Here is a 23,441-nt window from a genome sequence, read left to right as displayed (position 1 = left end):
GGTGTTTTATGTAGAAAAAGCACAGATTTGTAATTCTTCAGGGTCAATTAATATTCAGTCTCCCCCCCCATCTGAGTTGTTTCATGCAGACATTGATTAGTCAAGGCTTTAACTTTTTTTTCCCCTATTTTCCAGTATCTTCACTAATACATCCAAAGATTTATATTAAGTGATTTTTTTTTGTCTTTTATCTTTATATACTTTAGTGTTTTTGGTGTTCAATTTTTTACTTTGAGTAAAATTTTTCCGAGAATAACCTCTCATAACATCTCTGATACTTACCCCAAGTATGATCTGGGTTGGGATTCTGGATAACAGCAAGATTAATCTGTCCCCATTTTTTCTCCAATATAATGAATATTGCTCCCACCAGGTAATGGAATGTTTGTTTCTGACCTGAAATACGAAGTGGAGTGAGGAATGGCAGAATAATTATAACAATAGTAGTAGTTAACACTTACTGAAGGTTTGCTCTGTTCTAGGCACTATGCCAAGAGTTTTACATGGAGTCTCATTTTGCACTTACTTCAGTCTTTTGCAGTAGGTATTATTCCTATTTCCCCTTTCCCTTTGGGAAAGTGAGATTCAGAAAGCTTAAGCAACATAACTGAGGTTGTACACTAGCAAGGAGCAAAGCCAGGAATAAACCCAGAAAGTCTGATGTTAGAGCCAAGTTCTTAACTGCCATGTTATATTGCCTATGCCTGTAGAGAGGGACTTAAAAAGACAATATATTCTAAGACAAAAAAACCCAGCAAAACCACTTTTCCACAATCCATAGTTTGTTCTTAAACTTCAGTAAACCAACCTTTTGTTTTATTAGCATTAGTAACTCATTCTAGTAGTATTGTGTGTCCTCTTGTCTCCAGTAAACCTTATGAACTGCAAAAGCATCACCACACAAAGAAGCCCACCTCTCCTAGATTCTGTCCCATCCTTTCACCCATTGTCTAAGTGGAGGCTCTATAATGTCGTTTGTGAAGTAGTTGACCCTCGCTGTAACTTTTCTTCCCTGCCACTCCTAAACCCTCCCGTATGGTTTCTGAGAAGTCTAGCATGTGCTCCTACCCTTATTTATTTACCAGATAGAAACCACATTTGTCAACTTGATTTTTGTTTTTGCTTTTCTTGAGAGAGAGATAGACAGCATGAGTAGGGAAGGAGCAGAGGGAGAGAGGGAGAGAATCTTAAGCAGGCTCCATGCTCGGTGCAGAGCCCAATATGGGGCTCCAACTCAAGACCATGAGATCATGACCTGAGCTGAAATCAAGAGTTGGATGCTTAACTGAGCCACCCAGGCGGCCCATATCTTTTTATTTTTATTTTATTTTTATTTTACTTTTATTTTACTTAATTGTTCACAAATATTTTTGAGCATCTACTAAATGGCAGGCACTAGTGTAGGCACAAGGACATGGCTGTAATTAAAAAAGAAAAATATCAGCTGATTCTATGCTGTGTGAGATGGTACAGTAAGGGATAGCCATGACTACTTTTGACTCCAGGGTCAGGGAAGGCCTTTCTGAATATCAAGGAGCCAGACATGGGAATATTGGGAAGAGTGTTCCAGAAAGAGGGAACAGTTACTGTCAGAGAGCCTAAGCAGGCAAGCGTGGCTGGAGTGTAATGAGTAGAACAAGAGTTGCATGAAATGGAATCAGAGTAGCGGCAGGGGCCACATGTCATAGAGCTTTGTGAACTTGGCCAGTGTGCTGCTCTGTAAGTTTAGGCCTTATTTCCACATATGTAAATAAGATACAAAAAAGTAAGGCATTTTCACATTTTTTTTTTTAAACACTCTATTTGCAGGAATTGGTTGTAAAGACTTTGATTGTAGCAGAACCTCATGTCCTGCATGCATATCGAATGTGCAGACCCGGTCAGCCTCCAGGAAGTGAAAGCGTCTGTTTTGAAGTTCTGGGATTTGATATTTTGTTGGACAGAAAACTAAAGCCATGGCTTCTGGAGGTAAGGCATTTCTATAAGAAGAAAGAGAAGTTACTACTGTTCTTGTGCATTAAAACAAATGTTTTTTAAATGAGTAGTTGGCACAGTTGTCTCATTAACCGAGCAGAAAGAGGCCTGAATGGAACATGTGGGAGGAAGAGAACAAAAATTCAGAGAATAGAACAGTTCCAAGAACGGACCAATATGTGTTTGATATTACTTTTCCCAAGTTAATTTGAGTGCATTTCTGGGCCAGGAATTTTGAATGTATGTGTGGATCTGCTTCTACTGATTTATCTCCTTTCTCCACTATTTCCTCAGTCTCACATCCTTCATTACTTCATTACTCCATGACCTCTGGATGTTGTCTTTCCTCTGTGTGGGTGCCTGGGCTTGAGGACCATGGCCTCCTTGTCTTCATTGGTTTCCTATTCAAACTCTCCAAGAAGAGAGAGACTCTGATTGGTTCATTAATCAGTATTCAGTATCTCATACCCCAGCTGGCATGGCTTCTCCCTGAAGGCCATATTATATGCCTGGGACTCCCCCCATGTCCAGTCTGTTAACTGTGCGCCTTTGGGTTTGCTGCCAGTCCCTGGTATGGTCGGAGTCATCGTTATTCTTCTCTTGTTATAAAAGATCACTTAATATTAGGAAAATATGAAATGATATAAAAGAGAAATAAAAATAGTCTCTTCTTAAGATTTGTGTACCTTTCCTTCCAGTCATACTTATACTACATCCAGAAGAAAACTTAGAAGTTTTCTATCCCATTCAGCAGTTTCCTCTCAGACCCTTGATCTGGAGTCATAGAGTGCATGGGCACAGAACACTGTGTTTAGGAAACTTTATCAGGAAAATAGCACATATCTAAACAGTGTTTGCTAGATTAGTTACATTTTGGAACATATTGCTATAGAAGGTATAATCAACAAGTACCTTTCATTTTATGCTGATTATCTCTCTTTTTTTGTTAATGATTTCGAAGGTGGAAGTTCTGTCTGTAACGTGCAAAAGCAAATTGAATGAGTGATAGATAATCAAGACATTCAAAATATATTTTTAGGAAGGAGCACTTTTCCAATTAGAGGGCTAATGGGGGTGTGTGTGTGTGTGTGTGTTCAATCTGCTCTGCTCCAGCATGTTGTATTTCCAATCAAATACAGATGTCAGATGTTCAAATTTTGTTCCTGCTTGGGTCCTGGAAAATAAGATTTTGCTATCTTTTTGTGTCCTTCATCACTTGAACATGAAAGCATTTGACTCTGCGCCTTACTAGGCCTGACATTTTCTTCCCTAGGTTTCATACTTTGTCTGCAATTATTCTTCCTTGTTCTTAACTGTATTTTCCCCATGCTCCTGCTACTTGTCTTTTATCCTTGACAGGGTGGAGAAAAAGTGAAGGCACATGCATGAAGTGGCACTCAAAGTATAGTAGGGAGTAATGACTATAGATAGTTTAGTTACCTGTTTTTAAAAGCATTTGTCTAACTGGAGCTTTGTATGAGCTTGGTAAAGCAGAATTGACTGAATGGTTGAATTCTATATTTTTTCAAAGGCTCAAAACACCATTGTTGGCATTAGTGTTTCTTCATACTTTGTTCTCTCCTTTATCATGTCCAGATGAATAACCATTAAAAAACTCCACAATACTCAACAGCTAACTAGCACTGTTTGCATGAGCATATTTTCATTTTCAATTCATTTCTTCATCATTTCCAGATCAGTCAGAACCATTACAAAGACTTTATAGTAATCAATCACTATGGATAATGAACATTTATTGTATTAAAACAGTTAATCTTATTTAGATCTTGCTTCTTTGTGTTTTCTCCCAGCTGCAATTGTAGTGGTTCTAACATATGTTGTTAAAAACCTTTTGGCACCATCAAGTGGAATAAGATAGAAGGTGCATCTGAGGATATGATAACTTTTAGTTAACTGGAATAATTGCAGGTAATGATTCATAGTGACAAAATTGCAGAAATTTTCAAGCACAGAAACATTGTTAGGGAAAAGTATGAAAACTGGGCAGGGTATGAATATACTGCTAATACTTTAATTACCCTTGAATTATTTCAACGAGTCATTGTGTCAGGGGGTGGAGATAAAAGAAGACAGAATACTTGCCCTGGTTTAGTGGGGACTCAGATATGTGTCTTATGGTAATATTTACAGGTATAAGTAGGGAACAGGATACCAGCACAAACAATAGAGTGATTAATCTCTCTATGTACAAGTGCGTATTTGACAGTTAAAAAAAAATCTTTGCAGAGGAGGAACTCCTGAGCAGAGTATTTAAGGCTGTAGAAAGTACGGTGGGGACTGGAAGTTGGGAGAGATGGGGGCGGGATGAGGAGAAGTTACTGGGCAGAGGGAATAGCATTAATCTGTGAGCACAAAATCTGTTATGTATACTTTGTTATGTGCATGAAATTATTGTGCTTGTTTTGATAGTAAAACTATCATTTGGTTGGTTAATAAATAGTATTTATCAATTTAGTCTGCTTTCTAATAGTTTTCATTTTTGTGTGCATTTACAAGCTGCTGAACGTTAAGACCCTAACATCTGCAGAGTTTTGTCTGTTCTAGAATTGGGGTAGGAATGAGAGCCAAAGAAGCTGTCAACATCACAGAGTAGAATTTTGACTGAATGAAACCCTAATTTTCAGAGTTTCATCTGTCTTTAGTTTTTACTTTACCTTTCTCATAAAACTTTTGAGAAATCCAAAATGTTAATTGCAAAAAGTTTTTCTACCTTTTCATGTATTACTTGATCTTGTGTGAGTACATTTGTCCGTAGACCAATTTCTTTTTTATGGTAGTAGAGGGAAGATTCTGACATAGGTAAGAGAGGACCTGAGGTCACAACCATCCTGGAGGAGGGTTATGTCTGCCAGAGTTCCAGATGGCAGTTTTGGAATGGAACACCCAAGGAATTCTATAAAGATAGATTACATTTCAGTGAACCACTTAATCATTGTTTCCTAAATGTCTGGTTTATTTTATAATCCTGTTACAGGTAGCAGCTGAACTATCATTAATTGTATTACAAATTCCAGAGATTTGAATCAGTATGGAATGGTTAACTTGTTTTTTTCACATAAAATACATTGCCCTTTCTTTGCACTTGTAAGAGGAAATACTTAAAGAGTTTTGAAGTCGTGGATTAATAAACTTCCTTTCTTTAAAAAAAATTTTTTTTAAATATTTTATTTATTTTTTTTTTTTATTTTTTTTTTTTTAATTTTTTTTTTTAAGTTTATTTATTTTTGAGACAGAGACAGAGCATGAACGGGGGAGGGTCAGAGAGAGAGGGAGACACAGAATCAGAAGCAGGCTCCAGGCTCTGAGCCATCAGCCCAGAGCCCGACGCGGGGCTCGAACCCACAGACCGCGAGATCGTGACCTGAGCCGAAGTCGGATGCTTAACCGACTGAGCCACCCAGGCGCCCCATAAATATTTTATTTATTTTTGAGAGAGAGACCGAGCGCAAGTGGGGGAAGGGCAGAGAGAGCAGGAGACCTAGAATCCAAAGCAAACTCCAGGCTCCGAGCTGTCAGCACAGAGCCTGACATGGGGCACAAACCCACGAACTGCAAGATCATGACCTGAGCCGAAGTCGGACGCTTGACCGACTGAGCCACCCAGGTGCCCCAGTAGACTCCCTTTCTTAAATTTGCCTGGAATAAATGGAGGTTCTTGTAGTTACTAAGCTATTCCTTTCTCCTTGGGACCACATCGCATAGGCAGAAATATGTCCGTCACCTTCTAAATCAAAAATCAGCAAAGGCATAATGTAGTTAGGCATATCTCTATAAATGGAATACCATGCATCAAAATGATGGCATGAAAGATTTTCATGATATAGTGATAAGGGAAAAACTTGGACTATAAAATAGTATTGTTAGTATAGGCATGTATTTAGAAAGTAAAGTGAAAATTATAAATATGCATGCATGGCAGATACTTACACTTTATCAAATGGTGAGCAATACACTATCAAATAGATGACAGTATGCTAGGTGGTGGGATTACAGGTGATTTTTCTGTTGTTTGTTTAGCTTCTCTTTATATACTTATAGTTATACTTCCTACAATTGCCAGAGTTGTGAAATGCATACTATCAAGTTTTTTGTCTCTTATGGAATGGATTTGTAAAAGACAATCCTCTTTCAGGACTAGTAGCATATTTTTTTAGATCGTCTGTGGTGTTAGGTGGTGGTCATGAAAGCTGAGCTGTAGTTTAGAACTCAGCGCATTCTAACCAACCGAGTTAATTAAGTAATTTTCTTAAACACTTGCTATTCCAGTTACATTTTCATAACAACAGCAACAACAAACCCAATAGCAGCAAAGACAAAGACAGGAGCTCCAGCTCTTGGGGTGGTAGCATATTGTATAATGGGTTTCAGGGTACATACAGTTACTGTTACTTCTTATTTTTCATCTTTTTTTTTTTTAGATGTTTATTTATTTTTGAGAGAGAGAAAGAGCATGAGCAGAAGAGGAGCAGAGAGAGACAGGGAGACAAAGAATCAGAAGCAGGCTCCAGGTTCTGAGCCGTCTGCACAGAACCCAACACGGAGCTTGAACTCATGAGCTGTGAGATCATGACCTGAGCCAAAGTCGGACGCTTGACTGACTGAGTCACCCCGGCCTCTCTTTATTTTTTATCTTAATGAAATCCTGGAAATGATGTTGGAAAGAACACTCACAAATAACTCACTTATGCCCAGAATCCTTATATAGTTAGAGAAACTCATAGAGATTAGTCTGCAACTACCTTTAATGGTATCTTCTGAGTTATGCAGTTTTTGGAAATGAAAAATGATAAATTATTGTTTGATCCAGGTAGAAAAAAAATAGTTTATTTTTTAGACAGCAATAGACGAATTCATCCAGAAGATCTGAAGTAGTGAAAAGAGGGTACTGATAGTTTCTGTATGCTAAATAAATGCATGAGTATTGCTATATTGGTAACATGCATATCTTTTTTGTTACATCATCATTATTATTGTTAATACTGGTCTTCTAATCTCATGTCAGAATGAGTCACTTTTAACTTCCCTGAACTTAAAACCTAGCGCATGGGGTGTTGGGCTGAAAAAGGGCGGGGAGGAGGGGGAGGGCACATAGGCTGACTGAAGATCCTGAGCTAAGGCAGCAGGGGGAAGAGGGCCATGAGAGCAGTCAGTTCCTTGCAACTCCTTGACTTAGGGTGGCGAGAAGGGAGGTGTGACAGTGGTAACTGGGCCATCTAGTATGTGGAGCTTTGAGATTTATTGTAGAGTTTTTCTACTGGTTGGAGATCTTGCATTAATTTAAAAAATAGGAATTGAATATTTACCAACCTACCAACATTTGGCCATTCTCATTGTTTCCTTTGTAAATTTCAGATTAATCGAGCTCCAAGCTTTGGAACGGATCAGAAAATAGACTATGATGTAAAAAGGGGAGTGCTGCTAAATGCATTGAAACTGCTAAACATCAGGTAAAGTCTTTCCTTCATTGTTTGGAAGGTTTCCAGCACATTTGGCCTGGAACAATCACTTGTACATGGGCTTGGCTTGTAACTTTTTCATATTTTATGTTTTAAATTTCTTGATTCATTCTTCAAACCCATTTAGTGTTTTCTTTTTAAATATCATTTCCTCTCCTCTACATACTGCTTTTCCTTCTCCCTGTATCATGCTCTGAGTCTATAGTAAATATGGTTAAATTACAGTGTTGGTATAATTATTCAGTATAGAGTATAAGGTTGAATTGGAGACTACCTGAGGAAAATCTCTAGATTATCTTCCTCACCTTGCAAGAAGAAACTAAAGCAGACGTCATTCAGCATTCAAGAAGTAAACAACAACAACAACCCTCAAACACATGGATTTCCTACCTTTCTGTTCAGAAGTCTTCCCACTATATCATGCTGCCTGGGTAAACAGAAATGAGATGTTTATTAAGACAGGGTTAACCTTGCCATTGAAAATCATAGGCAGGATTTCCTATTTATTTATTTATTTATTTGTTTATTTATTTATTTATTTATTTATTTATTTAGGCCGGATAACATTCCATTGTATGTGTATACTACATCATCTTCATCATTCATCTGTTGATGAACATTTAGGTTGCTTCCGTGTCTTGGTTATCGTGAATCATGCTACAGTGAATGTGCGAGTGCAGACATCTCTTTGCATCCTGTTTTCAACTCCTTTGGATATATACTCAGAAGTGGGATTGCTGCACTAATATTATGATTAGTGTTATTATTAGCTGGTTGCAGTGTACATGATCATGGATCTCAAATATTGGAATTGCTATTTTGTGGGAAAGCTTTTGGCTCATTATGCAACAAATTTGTTAGAAGTTTAGTTGAAGTGCTTAATGAAGTAGTGAGTCACGTCTGCTTTTATAAGTGTTCAAACAGTGTTTAGGGTGTTGGATTAAAGGACCTCTGAGGTTATTTGAGCCCAGGGATTTTATGAATTCAGTTGATTCCCACTGTCATTTAAAGAACTCTAAATGAGTTGTGGGATGCTTCCAAGCAATTTATTTATTTTAAGTGTTTTCAAGCAGTTAGCAGATGCCTGCATGAGAAGTAGCTTTATATGGAAAGTATTATTGAAAGAAGAGACTGATACATAAATTTGTTTAGAAATTTTCATATGGCCCCTTCTTTTGCTTGATAAAAAATGATTTGCTTAAATTTAACTGATATTTCAATTACCCTAAAAGAAATGAATAGAAGAGATGTAGAAGGTGAAATTTTTGTTTATTTAGCTTACACAAGTAGTATGCCCATACATGGTTTTAACATTTACTGTTATCGTATAAGTAGGCCTAATGGTTTTTGTTTTTGTTTTTTGTATGTCATTGTCAGTGATGTTACCAATTTAGGACATAACCTATGGGTGTTTTGGTCTTTTTAAAAGTGAGATATATACAGTTCAAACAGTGAGAAATTTCTAGACTTAAAAATAAAGGAGAGTTGGAATTAATTTTCCTTATTTTTCTTTGCCTTGTTCCACGAAGAGAATTTAGTATAATTCTTAGCATTTAGAGCATGTGCTACTGAAGCTTACGTTGCACATGTGCCTTTTCTTCCATCCAGATGGAGTGCTCCATGGACATATAAATGTGTTAGACTTGTATTTCAAATCTGTGCACTTCTTAATACAATGTTTTACTTACAGTATGGCTCCACATACACCCCAAAGTTCATTTTGTGAGACTATTCTTTTAATCTCAAGAAAATCCAGAAGAATGTAGATTGTTCAGAGTATTCTATCACAAACCCTGGGAGTACAGAACCTCAACTACAGGGAGACCATTATTCAATGGATGATTAGATGAATATGATGTATATGAATATATATATATGTGTGTGTGTGTGTATATATAAAAAATATATGCATATATTTTTTTAATTTTGGAGAGACAGAGAATGCAAGCAGGGGAGAGGGACAGAGGGGTAGAGAAAGAGAATCTTAAGCAGGCTCCATGCTCAGCGTGGAACCTGATGCAGGGCTTGATCCCATGACCCTGGGATTATGACCTGAGCCAAAATCAAGAGTTGGATGCTCAAATGACTGAGCTACCCAGGTGCCCCTGAATATAATAAACATTGATTCATATTCCCACGTTGTCTCTTCTTTTGCTAATTCTCCTCATAGGAATAAGATCAGGGCTTATTTGAATTCCTATGTTTTCTATTTTAGGACCAGTGATAAAAGGAGAAACTTGGCCAAACAAAAAGCTGAGGCTCAAAGAAGGCTTTATGGCCAAAATTCAATAAAAAGGCTCTTACCAGGTTCCTCAGACTGGGAACAGCAGAGACATCAGTTAGAGAGGCGGAAAGAAGAGTTGGTATGAAAATTTTAACAACATACCCACAATTTGAATTGCATAATTCATTGGTCGGATTTTATTTGTAAAATTTCTTCATTTTTAGAAAGAGAGACTCGCTCAAGTACGAAAACAGATCTTAAAAGAAGAACATGAAAATCGACATATGGGGAATTATAGGTAACTGTGTTTCCATTTTCTTATATAAAATGGAAGAAGTAAAGTGTCAAAACAACTGTTCTACATTTTTTAGCCTTTTAGACTTATTTTGAGCACTGTTTGTTTCATTCTTGCTAGCTAGCTTCCTGGATGGTTATATGAGGTCTTTTAAACCTGATACTATCCTGTGGCCTTATTTGCTTATAATGAAGTATTTTGAGAAAGTCAGGTTTCAGGTCTCCTAGTTTTCCTTCTGTCAGTTCAGAGTGATTGCTCTACTTTGGTTAAACTTAGATGTGTCAGGAACCAGGCAAATAGTGAAAATGTTTGAAGGAGGCAGGTGTGAGACGATCCAGAGGAGTGTGGACTGTGTTGAACTGGAACCCTTCCACAATACCCTTTGACAGGATAAAAGAGGATCCCCCCCTTTTTAAATTCCTTGTGTCCCTGGAAAGACTGCCCCACCTCCCAACCATTAACAGAATGAGGAGGATTTGGGGCCACAGAGCTTCTCACACTCTTAGCAAAACATTCTTTCCTGCCTTAACATCCTCAGCAGCAACAATGACAACACATTCCTCTCATTCTACCTTTTACTCTGTTCTCTCCGGCAGAGAGGCAAATTGCAGCACCCCAAAAGAGAACCTCAGGATTAATGCCGGCATTCTTGTATGTCAGTAGCCACACTATACCTGTACAACTTCCAGATCGTCGCTCATTACCTGCTCACCCTCATGAAGATCTGCATTCCTTCAATATGCCCAGTTGTAATTTTTATGCAACCACTTCCCCACAAAAACCCTTATGCTATGCCTTCGGGAGCTTCATTGTTTAAGGACCATTCTCTAGATAAACTTTAATTTGCGTAGGTAAACAATGACAATTTGTGAATTTCTTATACCTGCGTTCATCGTTATTTCTAGCACCTAGTAAAATGACTGGCAGAGTAAGTGGTCAAAGAGTATCTATGTAATTGCCCTTAACTCTTGTACTACGATAGCTTCTTTGAAACAAGTTGGTTTGTCTGATTTATTGTAGACGAATTTATCCTCCTGAAGATAAAACTCTGCTTGAAAAGTATGAAAATTTGTTGGCTGTTGCCTTTCAGACCTTCCTGTCAGGAAGAGCAGCTTCATTCCAGCGAGAGCTGAATAATCCTTTGAAAAGGATGAAGGTAAAGGAATGAATGTTTATAAAGAGAAAAATGAATGAAGCCAAACAATATGTTTTTAAAAACAACCCACCTTAGTCCCACATATAAAAACATTTTAGTTTTAAGAGGCATTTCCCTTCTATTTTAACCATTGGTAGCATTTCATAACCAACCAAGTGATTTAATAAATTAGACATCTAACAGGACACATTATGTAGCAGAGAATGTTGATATTATATTGTAATATCAATCTATTGTAACATGCCTTCTCACAGAGGCGTGTATATATAACTGAATAAAAAAATCCATTGAATTAATCTAGTGGTTTGTGATGCTCTTGTTATTTGGATTGTAACTAACATTATACAGTATTTTTCCCTGATATACTGCATAGATCTGGCATATGGAAAGTAATTAAAACACACACACGCATACACATAGAGTAATCTGTTTACCAAAATGTCTATCGGTTTTCTTTTGTAGCATAATAAACCATTTATTTGCTCATATTCTGTACTCTTGGCTAGTGTCAGTTGAGTGGCTCTTTGTTTTGGCTTACTTGGAGTGAATCATATAGTTGCTTTTATCTGGAAGCTTACCTGGGCTGGAAATGCAGGAGGGTTTCACTCCTATGTCTGCTGCCTCAGTTAAGATAGGTGGAACATCTGGGGGGCTGGCTGGATGTTTCTTTCTCTCTACATGGTCTCTTAGCAGGGTACCCAGATCCCATAATATGGTAGCTTGGAGTTCTAAAAGGAAACATTTCAAGAGGATAAACCCAGTGTGCAAGTGCTAATCAAGCCACTGCTTGCACTGTGCTTGCTAATGTCCCATTGGATAAGTAAGTTTATGTGGACCTATTAAAACTGTTAGTACTTTATATTACTGTCATTTCATTACAGTGATAACCTCCATTGCTTGGATACACTGTTATATTGAGTGATTCAAAAGTCATGATAAAGTTTATTATAGATAGATTTTGCCATGGGCTTTTCACTCAAATTCTGCGACAGAAGGATATAAAGCCACTTTCAATCTGGCTACACCTAAAAGACAGAAGCATAAGGAATAATGTCTACTGCAATGTTCTTTTCCTTTAAAAGTGTTTCTTTTGACATACGCAGATGTTTCCACCATTAGAATTATATTCTGTGGCCCATTTGCTTTTCTTGATCAAGACATGGGAGACTTTGTTCATTTTCCTTCACCTGATCTGCACTGTTATTTGTCTCTCCTGTGGACACAGCGTCTGTTTCATCTTGTCATTACTCTGTTCCACAGCCCCACTTTTTCTGCTAGAAAGCCTAGGGATTTTGGAGCCAATAGACCTACATTCAAATTCTAGTTGCCCATGCATTAATTTTGTAACCTTAGACTAAACTATTCGATCAATAGTTTCCTCATCACTAATATAGTATTGTTAAAACTATACTTGACAGGTTAGTTGTTAAAATAAAATTGAAGTTAATTAAAGTAGTCTAAGTAAAGTACTTGGCACATAATAAATAGGCTTCAAATCTTAAATTCCTGTATTCTTTGGATTCTTCAAAATCTAGTTTAAATGTCACCACTTTGCCTGTCCTATTCCATTGATTTGTGAACCTCTTCTTATACAAATATCATACTATCTGTAGTACTGTTGCTTTTGACTTTTCTAGGTCCTTTATGCTTCCATATAAATTTTAGAATCCACTTGATTCTAGATTTTGATTAATTTTTATATTACAGAGTGGTTGCTGGGATTTTAATTGGGACTATAAGGAATCTATAAAATAATTACTGGGGAATTAACATCACTGAGTCTTCTGATCCATTAATATGGTATATTTCTCCATTTACTTGAGTCTTTAATTACTCATCTGTGCTTATAACTTTTGGTGTATAATTTTTGCACATGCTGAACTAAATTTTTTTTTAAATGTTTAGTTTGAGAGAGAAAGAGTGTGTGAACAAGGGAGGGGCAGAGAGAGAGGGAGAGAGAGAATCCAAAGCAGGCTCTATGCTGTCAGTGCAGAACCTGACATGGGGCTTGATGTCACAAACCTTGAGATCAAGACCGAGCTGAAATCAAGGGTCAGACGCTTAACCAACTGAGTCATCCAGTTGCCCCTAATTAAATTTATTCTTAAGTATTTGATGTTTTTGCTACTATTGTCAATAATACAGTTTTCAATTTTTTTCATTTTTAAATTTGCTTCCAAGATGTAAACATATGATTATTTTTGTATGTTGTCCTTATATCTAGTAATTTTTTAATATTGTATTTTTATTAACAGCCACCTCAAATTAATTTCTGGTTTTAATTTGGTTATTTATTTATATATTTATTATTTATATATTTGGAATATATATTATATATTTGGAAGTTTGTTGCTTAATTTTCATACATTAAAAATTTCTAGTTTTATTTTTGTTAAAAATTTCTAGTTGATTTCATTAGTGTAAGAAAACATTCTGATTTCAATATTATGAAATGAATTGATACTTGCTTTAACTCATAGACTACTTATTTTAGTGAATGTTCCAAGTGTACTTGAAAATAATGTGCTGCTACAGGTATTGGCTATAGAGTTTTATACATGTCATTTAAGTAAATTTGGCTATTAGCATTGTTCAGATATTCTATATCTTTCCTAATTTTTTTGGCCTACTTGTTCTAGCAGTTACTGAGAGATTGTTAAAACTTCCAACCGTGATTGTGGATTTCGTGTTGTCAATTTTTGGTTCATATACTTTGAAGTTACGAAGGTGTTTCTCTAATTCATTTTTTAAAATTTCTTTGTTATAAAGTGCTCATCTTTCTCTTGCCATATTCTGTGTCTTAAAATTTACTTTCTGTGACTAATGTAGCTGCCTAGTTTCTTTCTTATGGTTACTGTTGGAATGACATATCTTTTCCATCTATTTATCAACTCATCTGTGTTCTTATATTTAAGATGTCTCTGGTAAATAGCATGTAGTTGGGTCATATTTGCTTTAAAATTCAGTCTGACACTATCTGTGTCTTGATCATTTCACACATTTACTGGAATAGTTGGGTTTGTTTTCTCTCTTACCTTTGTTCTGTATCCCATCTGTTCATTATTCCTTTGATGTTCCCTTTATTCTTTTGGAAAAATCAATTATTTTTTGTTATGTTATTTTGTCTTCTCTTTTGGCTTTTTGTTATATTTTTAGCATAATGTTTATAAAAGAAATTACAACATACATCCTTTCATTATAATAATCAACCTTGAATTAAGGACCATAACAATTTCATTTCATTTAGTGACTCCCTCTGACTTTGTGCTGTTAACATCTATTTTACTTTTACATATGTTATAAACCTCAAAATACGTTGTTGTTAGTATTGTCTAAACAATTAGTGGTCTTTAATAGTTTTCTAACTAGCTTTTCCTATTTATTCACATTTATACCCTTTCTTGTATTCTTCATTTCTTCATGCAGATCCATGCCTCTAACAAGGGTTATCTGTCTTCAGTTTGAAGAAACTTACTTTAGTACTTCATATTCCTTCATATTCCTTTTATTTTATTTTATTTTATTTTATTTTATTTTATTTTATTTTAATAGAAGAAAATTTGGCATACAACATTGTGTAAAGACACATTTACATATTTAATATGAGCCTAGAGCCCAATTCAGACTCTGTCTCCCTCTCTCACTGCCCCTCCCCCACTTGCAGGTGTGCACGTGCTCTTTCTCTCTCCCCTTCAAAAATAGACATTAAAAAAATATTTTAAAAAAATATAAGACATTAAAAATAACAGGAAAAAGTGACCCATAATAAAAAGGAAAAAACACTTTAAAAAGCAGGTCTATAAATGATCTCCATGTTAAAATTAACATACAAGGATTTTAAAATAAATACTACACACATATTAAAGAAAATATACATATAAATAAAATTGATTAAAAATGAATAAAATGAATGGAAGATGCAGAATTTCAACAGAGAAATGAAATTTCAAAAACAATTGAAAATATTTTTTCAAAATACAATCAAATACTGAGCTGAAAAATACAATAAAAAATTAAGAAACAACCAGATAGGCTTATGGCAGACTGGGCAGAGCAAAGATATATCAGTGGAAATTATCCAAACTGAAGCACACAAAAAGATAAAAAAAGGAAAAACAGAACAGAGTTTCAAAGATAGATGGAATGCTGTCCAATGATCTAATATATGTGTAATTAGAGTCCTGTAAAGAGACAAATACAAAATAATGAAGCAGAAATATCTGAAGAAATAATGGAGGAAAATTCTCCAAAACCAATAGGATACATTAATCCAGAGCTTCAGGAAATTGAGCAAATTACAAGGAGAATTCATATAAAGAAAACTACATGGACACATGTGTAGCATAAGTGTGGTGGTGATTAATTTTCTCCTTTTTTGTTTGGTCTGAAATTGTCTTTCATTTTGCCTTCTTTCTTAAATGGTTGTTTGGGTATAGAATTCTATCTTGGCAGGCTTTTTTTTCTTTCAGCACTTTTATAGATGTCTTCTGGTTTCTATTGTTTCTATTCAGAAATCAACCATCATTATTCTTGTTTTCCTTCTGGCTGTAATACGTCTTTTTTCCCCAGCTGCTTTTTTTTTTTTCTCACTCAACATTTTTACTTTGATGTGTCCAAGTGTCACTTTTTCCTGTTATTTTTAATGTCTTATAATTTTTAAAAATTTTTTTTAGTGTTTATTTTTGAAGTGGAGAGGGAGGGAGAGAGTGCGCACATGAGTTGGGGAGGGGCAGTGAGAGGGAGACACAGAGTGAATTGGGCTCTAGGCTCATATTAAATATGTAAATGTGTCTTTACACAATGTTGTATGCCAAATTTGTTTCTATAAAATGAAGTAAAGTAAAGTAAAGTAAAGTAAAGTAAAGTAAAGTAAAGTAAAGTAAAATAAATAAAATAAAAGTTGAACTAGGTCCAGGCTGGGTTGTAGTAGTTTTATTAGCTTCTTGTTTCAAATGTGCCAAGGATAGACGTTACTTATTGATTATTATAGACCTCATTCTGTATCAGTATCTAAAATCTGTAAGGTTGCAGAGGAGTAGCACTGACTTTTACATACCTCTATCCTCCTACTCCACTACATATTCACTAAAATTGCTGTGGGGCTCCTCTAGATGTTACACTAGCCCACATGACCATTGAAAACTCTGTTGGATTCTCTTTATCCCACTAGAATCTCTCTATTATAGACATGGTCTCTGCCTTTCTGTGTGCAGACTAGACAAATGGTCCCAAAGTAGAAAGTGGCTACTCATGTCTGCTTACCTACAAGAACTTTCCCCCCTCTGGTATTCAGTTTCTTTTACATTCCTTTTAAACCACAGCTTTCTGATGTCTTTAAAAAAATGTGATTGTTTAATTTATCTGTCTTTTTCTAGCTGCTATAATGAAAGTATTATCTATTATGACCTTTTTTCTCCTAAGCAGAAACAGAACTCTTTGAGTTTCTTTTTCATTATCTTGTGTTGCTGTCCTTGGAATTCATTGTAGGATTATTATTTAATCAAAACATTATAACAAAAGTATTTTGGTATTTTAATAGCTAAACTTTATTGGATTGAGATGAAGAGTAACTTATTTTACAAATTTCCATTGTACCATGAGATTTCTATATTTTCAAAAACCTTTTTTTAAGGGACACTGAAATATGTCATAATACATAAGTGAAGATATGATATATTTATAGGTTGAATAAATAAAGAAACCATAAATTATACCTCTTTCAGTGTAGGTATTATATCATATTTCTCTGGTTTGCTCAAACATCTACTTCAGTATATGGTTTTATAACTTTTCCCTTTGACTTTAAAATGACTCTAGAAGAGCGTAAGAGAAGATACTATGCCCATAGAATGAAAACTTTTGATAAAGATACTCTTTCATAAAGATACTCTTGAGCAATAGTTAAAATAGTTAAATAGTTAAAATAGTTAAAATTTTGAAAGAATTTTCGTTAAATTGTGCCCATTAACCAAATACTAACATTAGATTGTTCTAAATGAAATTATTAGGCCAATCATCAGTTTTCTGCCTGAAGTTGTAATATTATTTTGCACTAATTAAATAGAAATAATTGAAGAAATTGTGCTTTGGAAACTAGAGTGTACTTTTAGAAATTTTAAAATGTTCAATAGGCTAATTTATTGAACTATTGTACTCTAAGATTTAGTAGTGTACTAGAACCTAAGGATACATTTATTTATGATATTAACACATTATAGATTTCAGGTATGTATTTTTTATATTGCCAGATTTTAGTGAAGTTTTCTTCAAGAGATTTTTCCATAACCCTTTATTTCTCCTTTGATCTGAGCAATCTTCATTAAATAGTTCTAGGACTCTTTGTTGTACACTATTTTATGGAGATTAATGAACTTGGAAAAATTCTAGAGTTCATTAGTGACCACAATTTTAATTTGTTTTTAAGGAGGAAGATATTTTAGATCTTCTGGAACAATGTGAAATTGACGATGAAAAACTGATGGGCAAAACTGTCAAGCCTCGAGGACCAAAGGTACAGTACCTCTACATTCTTGTTAGTTTCCCTCATTTTTTTTTTAATAGTTTCCCTCATTTTTTTATTCTTTCCCTAATGCTAGTGAAAACCCTATAAGTTAGGGCCAAGAGGGACTTAGAACTAGTACCTTTATTCTATATTCTGTATTACATTTTTCTCATATCCTAGATTTACAATGATCAGAGATGTGTAGCATTATAGATAAGGCAAATCATGACTCTGGAGACCCTCATGGGAAGCCCCACTTATCGTTGACCCAGCAGCATTGAAATTGTGTTCATTAAAATAGGTATGGTTTCTAGGAATAAACAGGAAGCTGTCATGCAGGCAGAAATGAGCAGGCGGTTGCTTTACCTTCATCTGCTCTTTAGTGATGATAGCTACATGCTATTTTTTTTTTTTTTTCATATGTCAAAGTCCTTGCTAGTAGAGTAGGAAAATATTGAGTTTCTAAAATCTTGGAAACATTTTTTATTGTTTTTTTAAACTGTGTTTTTTGTTTGTTTTTAGTTTATATTTCTGCAATACAAAGCTATCTTTATGTCCTTACACACATCAGCATGCTCTGTCATGCTTTTTTCATGCCTCTGGAATGCCTTCCTATTTAAAAAAATCATTCATTACTTGACTGATTAGAGATCCCCTTCTAATCTAGCTGACCCCTTGCTGCCTCTGTGTAATCTTCCCTCACTCCCCTAGTTAGACTTCCTTCTTCTGCTTCTTCTGCTGTGCCACAAGTAACACTTCGTAGAGCAGCTGTGACAGTTGTGTGCATATTTGCTTTAGTATGAATTTGTAAGTTCTTTGAGGGTAGGAAGCGTGTTGTCATTTTTATACCTCTAGCACCTAGTACAGTGTCTGGCACTTAGAAGGTTCTCAAAAACCATTAGTTAAATTTGTTGAATGTGTCCACCAAAACCTTATTGGCTGGTGGAAGAAAAAATAGGTGCACCAAAACCCAGGTATATTGTGGCAAGTGGTGTAATAAAGGAAGAGGAAAGGGCGACACTAACATAGAGAAGAAAAGGATTGGTAGACTATGAATGGCCTCGTAAAGGAAATGCCATTTAAACTTGGTCTTGAAAAATGAGTAATGCTTTAATCTTTAAAAGCAGGAGAAGGAGGGGCACCTGGGTGGCTCACTCCGTCTGTTAACCATCTGACTGGCTCTGGTCATGATTTCACGGTTCGTGAGTTCAAGCCCCATGTCAGGCTCTGTGCTATGAGCACAGAGTCTGCTTTGGATCTTCTGTCTCCCTCTCTCTCTCTGCCCCTCCCCTGCTCGTGCTATCTCTCTCGCTCTCTCTCTCAAAAATAAAATAAAAAAAAAAAAATGGGGCGCCTGGGTGGTGCAGTCGGTTAAGCGTCCGACTTCAGCCAGGTCACGTTCTCGCGGTCCGTGAGTTCGAGCCCCGCGTCAGGCTCTGGGCTGATGGCTCGGAGCCTGGAGCCTGTTTCCGATTCTGTGTCTCCCTCTCTCTCTGCCCCTCCCCCGTTCATGCTCTGTCTCTCTCTGTCCCAAAAATAAATAAAAAACGTTGAAAAAAAAAATTTTTTTTTAAAAAAAATAAAATAAAAATTAAAAAAAAAAAAAGAGCAGGAGAAGGATGTTCAGGGTAGAGGAAATATTTAAGGCAAGGACATGGAGGTGTGACACTGCATAGAGTATTGGAAAGAAAAGAAAGAATTTGGAATGACTCAAATGGAAGATTCCTGAGGAGTAAAACAGTGCAAGATGAATCTGGTGAAAAATATGTATCTGGTGGACAGCAGAGACCTTGGATCTTAGGCACCATTCTTCTGAAATATGTACTTTATACTGAAGAATTGTGGAAGATGTTGTTGATAATGCCTTTGGAACAGATATATTTCAGACTATCTGTAAAAGTGAATAGTTTTTAAACTTTATGTATCAATTATTGCAATTCAGCAAACCAGTTATGAGACAACTCGGGGACACAATATTTATGTTAGAACGACAAATGCAAAGGCCCTGAGACAGCCTTCTACTGTCATATTTTTCTTTGCCTCATCAAATAAGGCTTCTCATTCAAATAAAAATATAAGCTCCTGGAGAGCAGAATTCATATGATGTATTTTTTTCAACCCCTCTTATTTCTAGGCAAGTGGTGGAAACTGTATTTGTTGAAATGAAATGAATTGGTTGGTTTCTGTAGTTATTAATGTCAGTAATATTTCCAAGTGGTTGAAAGCTGCATAATTGGTCTGAAGTAAAAGCATTTTTATAACTTTTAACTTTATGTACACTGAAGGTCTGGGCTGAGCCAAACTTCAAAGCAGGCTTTCCTTCATAGAGGGATGACATCACAGGGGACGCCTGGGTGGCTCAGTCGGTTAAGCCTCCAACTTGGGCTCAGGTCATGATCTCGAGGTTTGTGAGTTTGAGCCCCACGTCGGGCTCTGTGCTGACAGCTCAGAGCCTGGAGCCTGCTTCGGATTCTGTGTCTCCCTCTGCCCCTCCCCTGCTCACACTCTGACTCTCTCTGTCTTTCAATAATAAAAAAATGTTAAAAAAAAATTTTTTAAAGGGATGATATCATATGCTACACATTAATTTCCAGTGTGTTTATAGTAGAAGCATAATTGAAAATAGTGCAGGTTAAATGAAATGCGTACTAGGAGAAATAATAATTTTCCCTTATTTGAGAAACTAAGAAATATTAATTAACGATATAAATAATAAATACCACATAAAGTATTAGCTATTAGCATTGTTGTTTTTTTTTTTTTCAGCTGAGTGGTAGGGACATAAATATTTGTTTTACTAATCTTTCTGCTATTTTTATATTTTTATGTCTGACCCAATTCATAATAAAATTGGACATAAAAATAAGTAGTATGGTTTGCGTCCTAAGTCAATGCCACTTTACAGATTCCATTTTGTAATTAGGCACTGTTCAAACTTTATGCTGCTATGACTTCTTATGAATTATTGCTTGAACAGTGTGTTGGTCAAAAAGTCCCAAGTGCACATATGACACAAAGGTTCAGCTGTCTGCTTCCCCTTGTGATTCTTTATAGGATCAAATAACTCATTACGTAGTCAGCTCTTTAAGAAACCTTAAAGCTGTTTGCCTACATGAAAGAGGGCATTACTAGCAAGCCCGGTCGTGCCAGTGTTTCTTCTGGTTCTGTGAGACTTCTGAAGAAACGTGTTTCCTGTAGAATCCATATTCCCCAGGACTGTCAGAATGTTTGATGATTGTGTACTAGTCAGTGTTTGCATATATATCTCTTTGAACATTGCCAGTGCTCAGTAAATATTAGACTATCAAAAGGAAAGCATACTTTGAAATACAGGTTGGTACCTTAGCGTATGAAATTACTTTCCTGCTTTTGTTATTTTTCATCCTGTGGAAAGGCAGTAACTTTAAGAGGATCATGCTTGGGCTCACTGTGTATTCCAGGCACTTCATGAAATGCTATTTCTCTCTTTATCTTTCATCCTACACTGATACACAAGAAGATATACCTTGATATTTCAGTGAAATCCCACGGTAACCAAGGATTTCATTATGGTGTATGCTAACATCAAAGCATTTTTGTTTAACAGAGAACAAGAATCTAGTATACAACTACAGGCACCTTTCCCAGCAGGAGTAAGAGGCATATGGTTTGTATAATAAATAGTCTCCTAAAATGACTAAGTCAGAAAAATGTCTTGTTCTTGGTTGTGCACATTCTTTCTGAAGTGAAGTTGTCCCACTTTCCTTTTATTCCTTCGGCTGGCATCATTGGAGACATATTGATTGGGAGGTTGGGAGACAAGTAATTCTAATGGAGATTTTGGAACATAATACCATTTTGAATCATTACAGATTTTCCCTTCTTCTTGGCACCTGTCCTCCAAAAATTCATGCCATATTGATTTTTACATTATATTAATTTTTTTTATGTAGCATGGGCAATGAAAAGCAGTGTTACTCCATTATGGCCAGACCTATATGTCATAGTTAGAAATGAGAAAAGACAGGAATTGTTCATGACCAATATGGAAAGTAGATAATTAACTAAAAATTTTTATTTGTGAAAATATCCACAGCAAATTAGACATGTGAGGAATACCTTGCTTCTTGTTATACGTTATCTGAGTGGATAGGCTCATAGACTCTGTTTTATGATGTGACCTTACTTGACTTACGGTGATTTATGTTACTTATAGTGGTTTAACTGGCTGCTGCTTTCTTACCCTTTTTTGCCTCTCTTCCCCTTGCCTCTCTCCTTCTCTCTTTCTCTTTCTCTCAGAAGCAACATACATTCACACACAGAATTATTGAGTGACTCTGAACATCAGTGGTACAATAAAAGTACATCTTCGTGTTTTGATAAGTACAAGTAATCTCTTTGTATGGAATGAAGAAAAGTGGTTATGCAGAATGATTACGTTTCTGATTTTTATATTTTCGTATCAAATATTTTCTTTTATTTTGTTATTCTGTGTGAATACTCTGGTCATTTATTCAAATCATGCAGAAACAGCATTCTCCTCGTTATGACTGAACTGTATCATTTAAGAAGGAAAATTTTGCAGAAACGAACAATTAGTGAATAGCACTGTAGCAGTCATACTTGGGGGATTATCAGGCTTTTGTGAAAAGCAGCAGGCATAAACAGGAAATTAAAAATAGTAGCTAATCATGCTAATAGTTTGTTAATTTTTTGAATTCTAACAGAATAACACATTTCCCTCTATTTTAGCCTCTGTCCTCCATGCCTGAGAGCTCTGAGGTAATGAGAAGACAGAAATACTATAGCAGTGACAGCAGTTATGACAGTAGCAGCAGCTCTTCGGAATCAGATGACAATGAAAAGGAAGAATACCAAAATAAGAAAAGAGAAAAACAAGTTACGTATGACCTTAAACAGTCCAACCACTACAAGTTAATTCAACAATCCAGTAAGTTAATTTCTTCTAATTTAGTTGTTATATGAAGAATTATGGAACTGAAATTACTGAACTCAATAAAAGACCTTGGGCCAAATGAACCCTTGTCGTGTGTGAGGAGACCTGGATTCTTTCCCGCTTCCTTCCCTAACCGGACCTGGGCACAACCCACAATCCCTTTCAGGCTCTGTAGATAGAAAACAAAAGGTTTGAGTCAAGGATCTCTTACAGTCCATTGTCTTATATTTCATAGTTTTTGTTAAGTGCTAGATTTTTGCATGGATTTTATAAAACGTGCCTCATGGCTGCTAATCTGGTAATTCATTCTCTTTTAAGAGAGAATTCTCTTTTAATTCATACTCTTTTAAGACAGTATGTTCTCTCATTCCATTCCCCATTTTCCCTTCCTCCTGGTCACCCATTTTAGTTTATATTCTCACCTATAAAAATGTGTATCTCTCTAGGCATTTGACTTGATCATCAATTCTGTGAGCCACAGAATTGTGAAATAGTTGAAGTTTTGTTCCCTCATTTCCATCAGGGCTAAACACTTATGTGAGGGCTTTTGGGATGCAGCAAGTATTCAGGAGAGTAGCCGACCAGCTGCTGTGTTGTCTTCTTTCTGGTTTCCTCTTTTCTCTTTCTTCTTTTATTTCTTTTCACATTTTCTCTCTCCTCCATTCTGTCGTTCATTCCTTCCTTGATTTCAGAGGTGTCCACAATTCTTCTTTCATCCCCAAATGTCCAGTGTGGTATTGCTCTTTTCCCAGGCTCATTGGATACTCCAGTGTAGGGCTTTTCTTAACTCCCATCTCTGCTGTCTCTCCCTTGTTCTCTGTTGTCCCAGGGCTCTACTAAAGAGACCAGTTCAATCATGCAGTAAACACAACTGTGA

The 23,441-nt window shown here is 35.9% G+C and overlaps 1 protein-coding gene across 2 annotated transcripts in view; it reads left to right on the top strand.

Annotated features, from left to right (window-relative positions):
* TTLL7 (tubulin tyrosine ligase like 7) overlaps positions 1–23,441 on the top strand; it is a 142,093-nt gene that overhangs the window by 70,889 nt on the left and 47,763 nt on the right. For both annotated transcript variants that reach the window (XM_042952397.1, XM_042952399.1), the window contains exons 9-15: positions 1,810–1,968; positions 7,348–7,442; positions 9,667–9,814; positions 9,900–9,973; positions 10,991–11,126; positions 17,551–17,637; positions 22,360–22,558. In XM_042952397.1, coding sequence (XP_042808331.1) covers positions 1,810–1,968; positions 7,348–7,442; positions 9,667–9,814; positions 9,900–9,973; positions 10,991–11,126; positions 17,551–17,637; positions 22,360–22,558 — 898 coding nt within the window. The remainder of the gene's footprint in view (positions 1–1,809; positions 1,969–7,347; positions 7,443–9,666; positions 9,815–9,899; positions 9,974–10,990; positions 11,127–17,550; positions 17,638–22,359; positions 22,559–23,441) is intronic.

This window comes from Panthera leo, chromosome C1 (assembly GCF_018350215.1).
Source record: "Panthera leo isolate Ple1 chromosome C1, P.leo_Ple1_pat1.1, whole genome shotgun sequence".
NCBI lineage: Eukaryota > Metazoa > Chordata > Mammalia > Carnivora > Felidae > Panthera > Panthera leo.
Note: the sequence above shows the minus strand (reverse complement) of the source record. Positions and strands in the feature narration are given on the sequence as shown.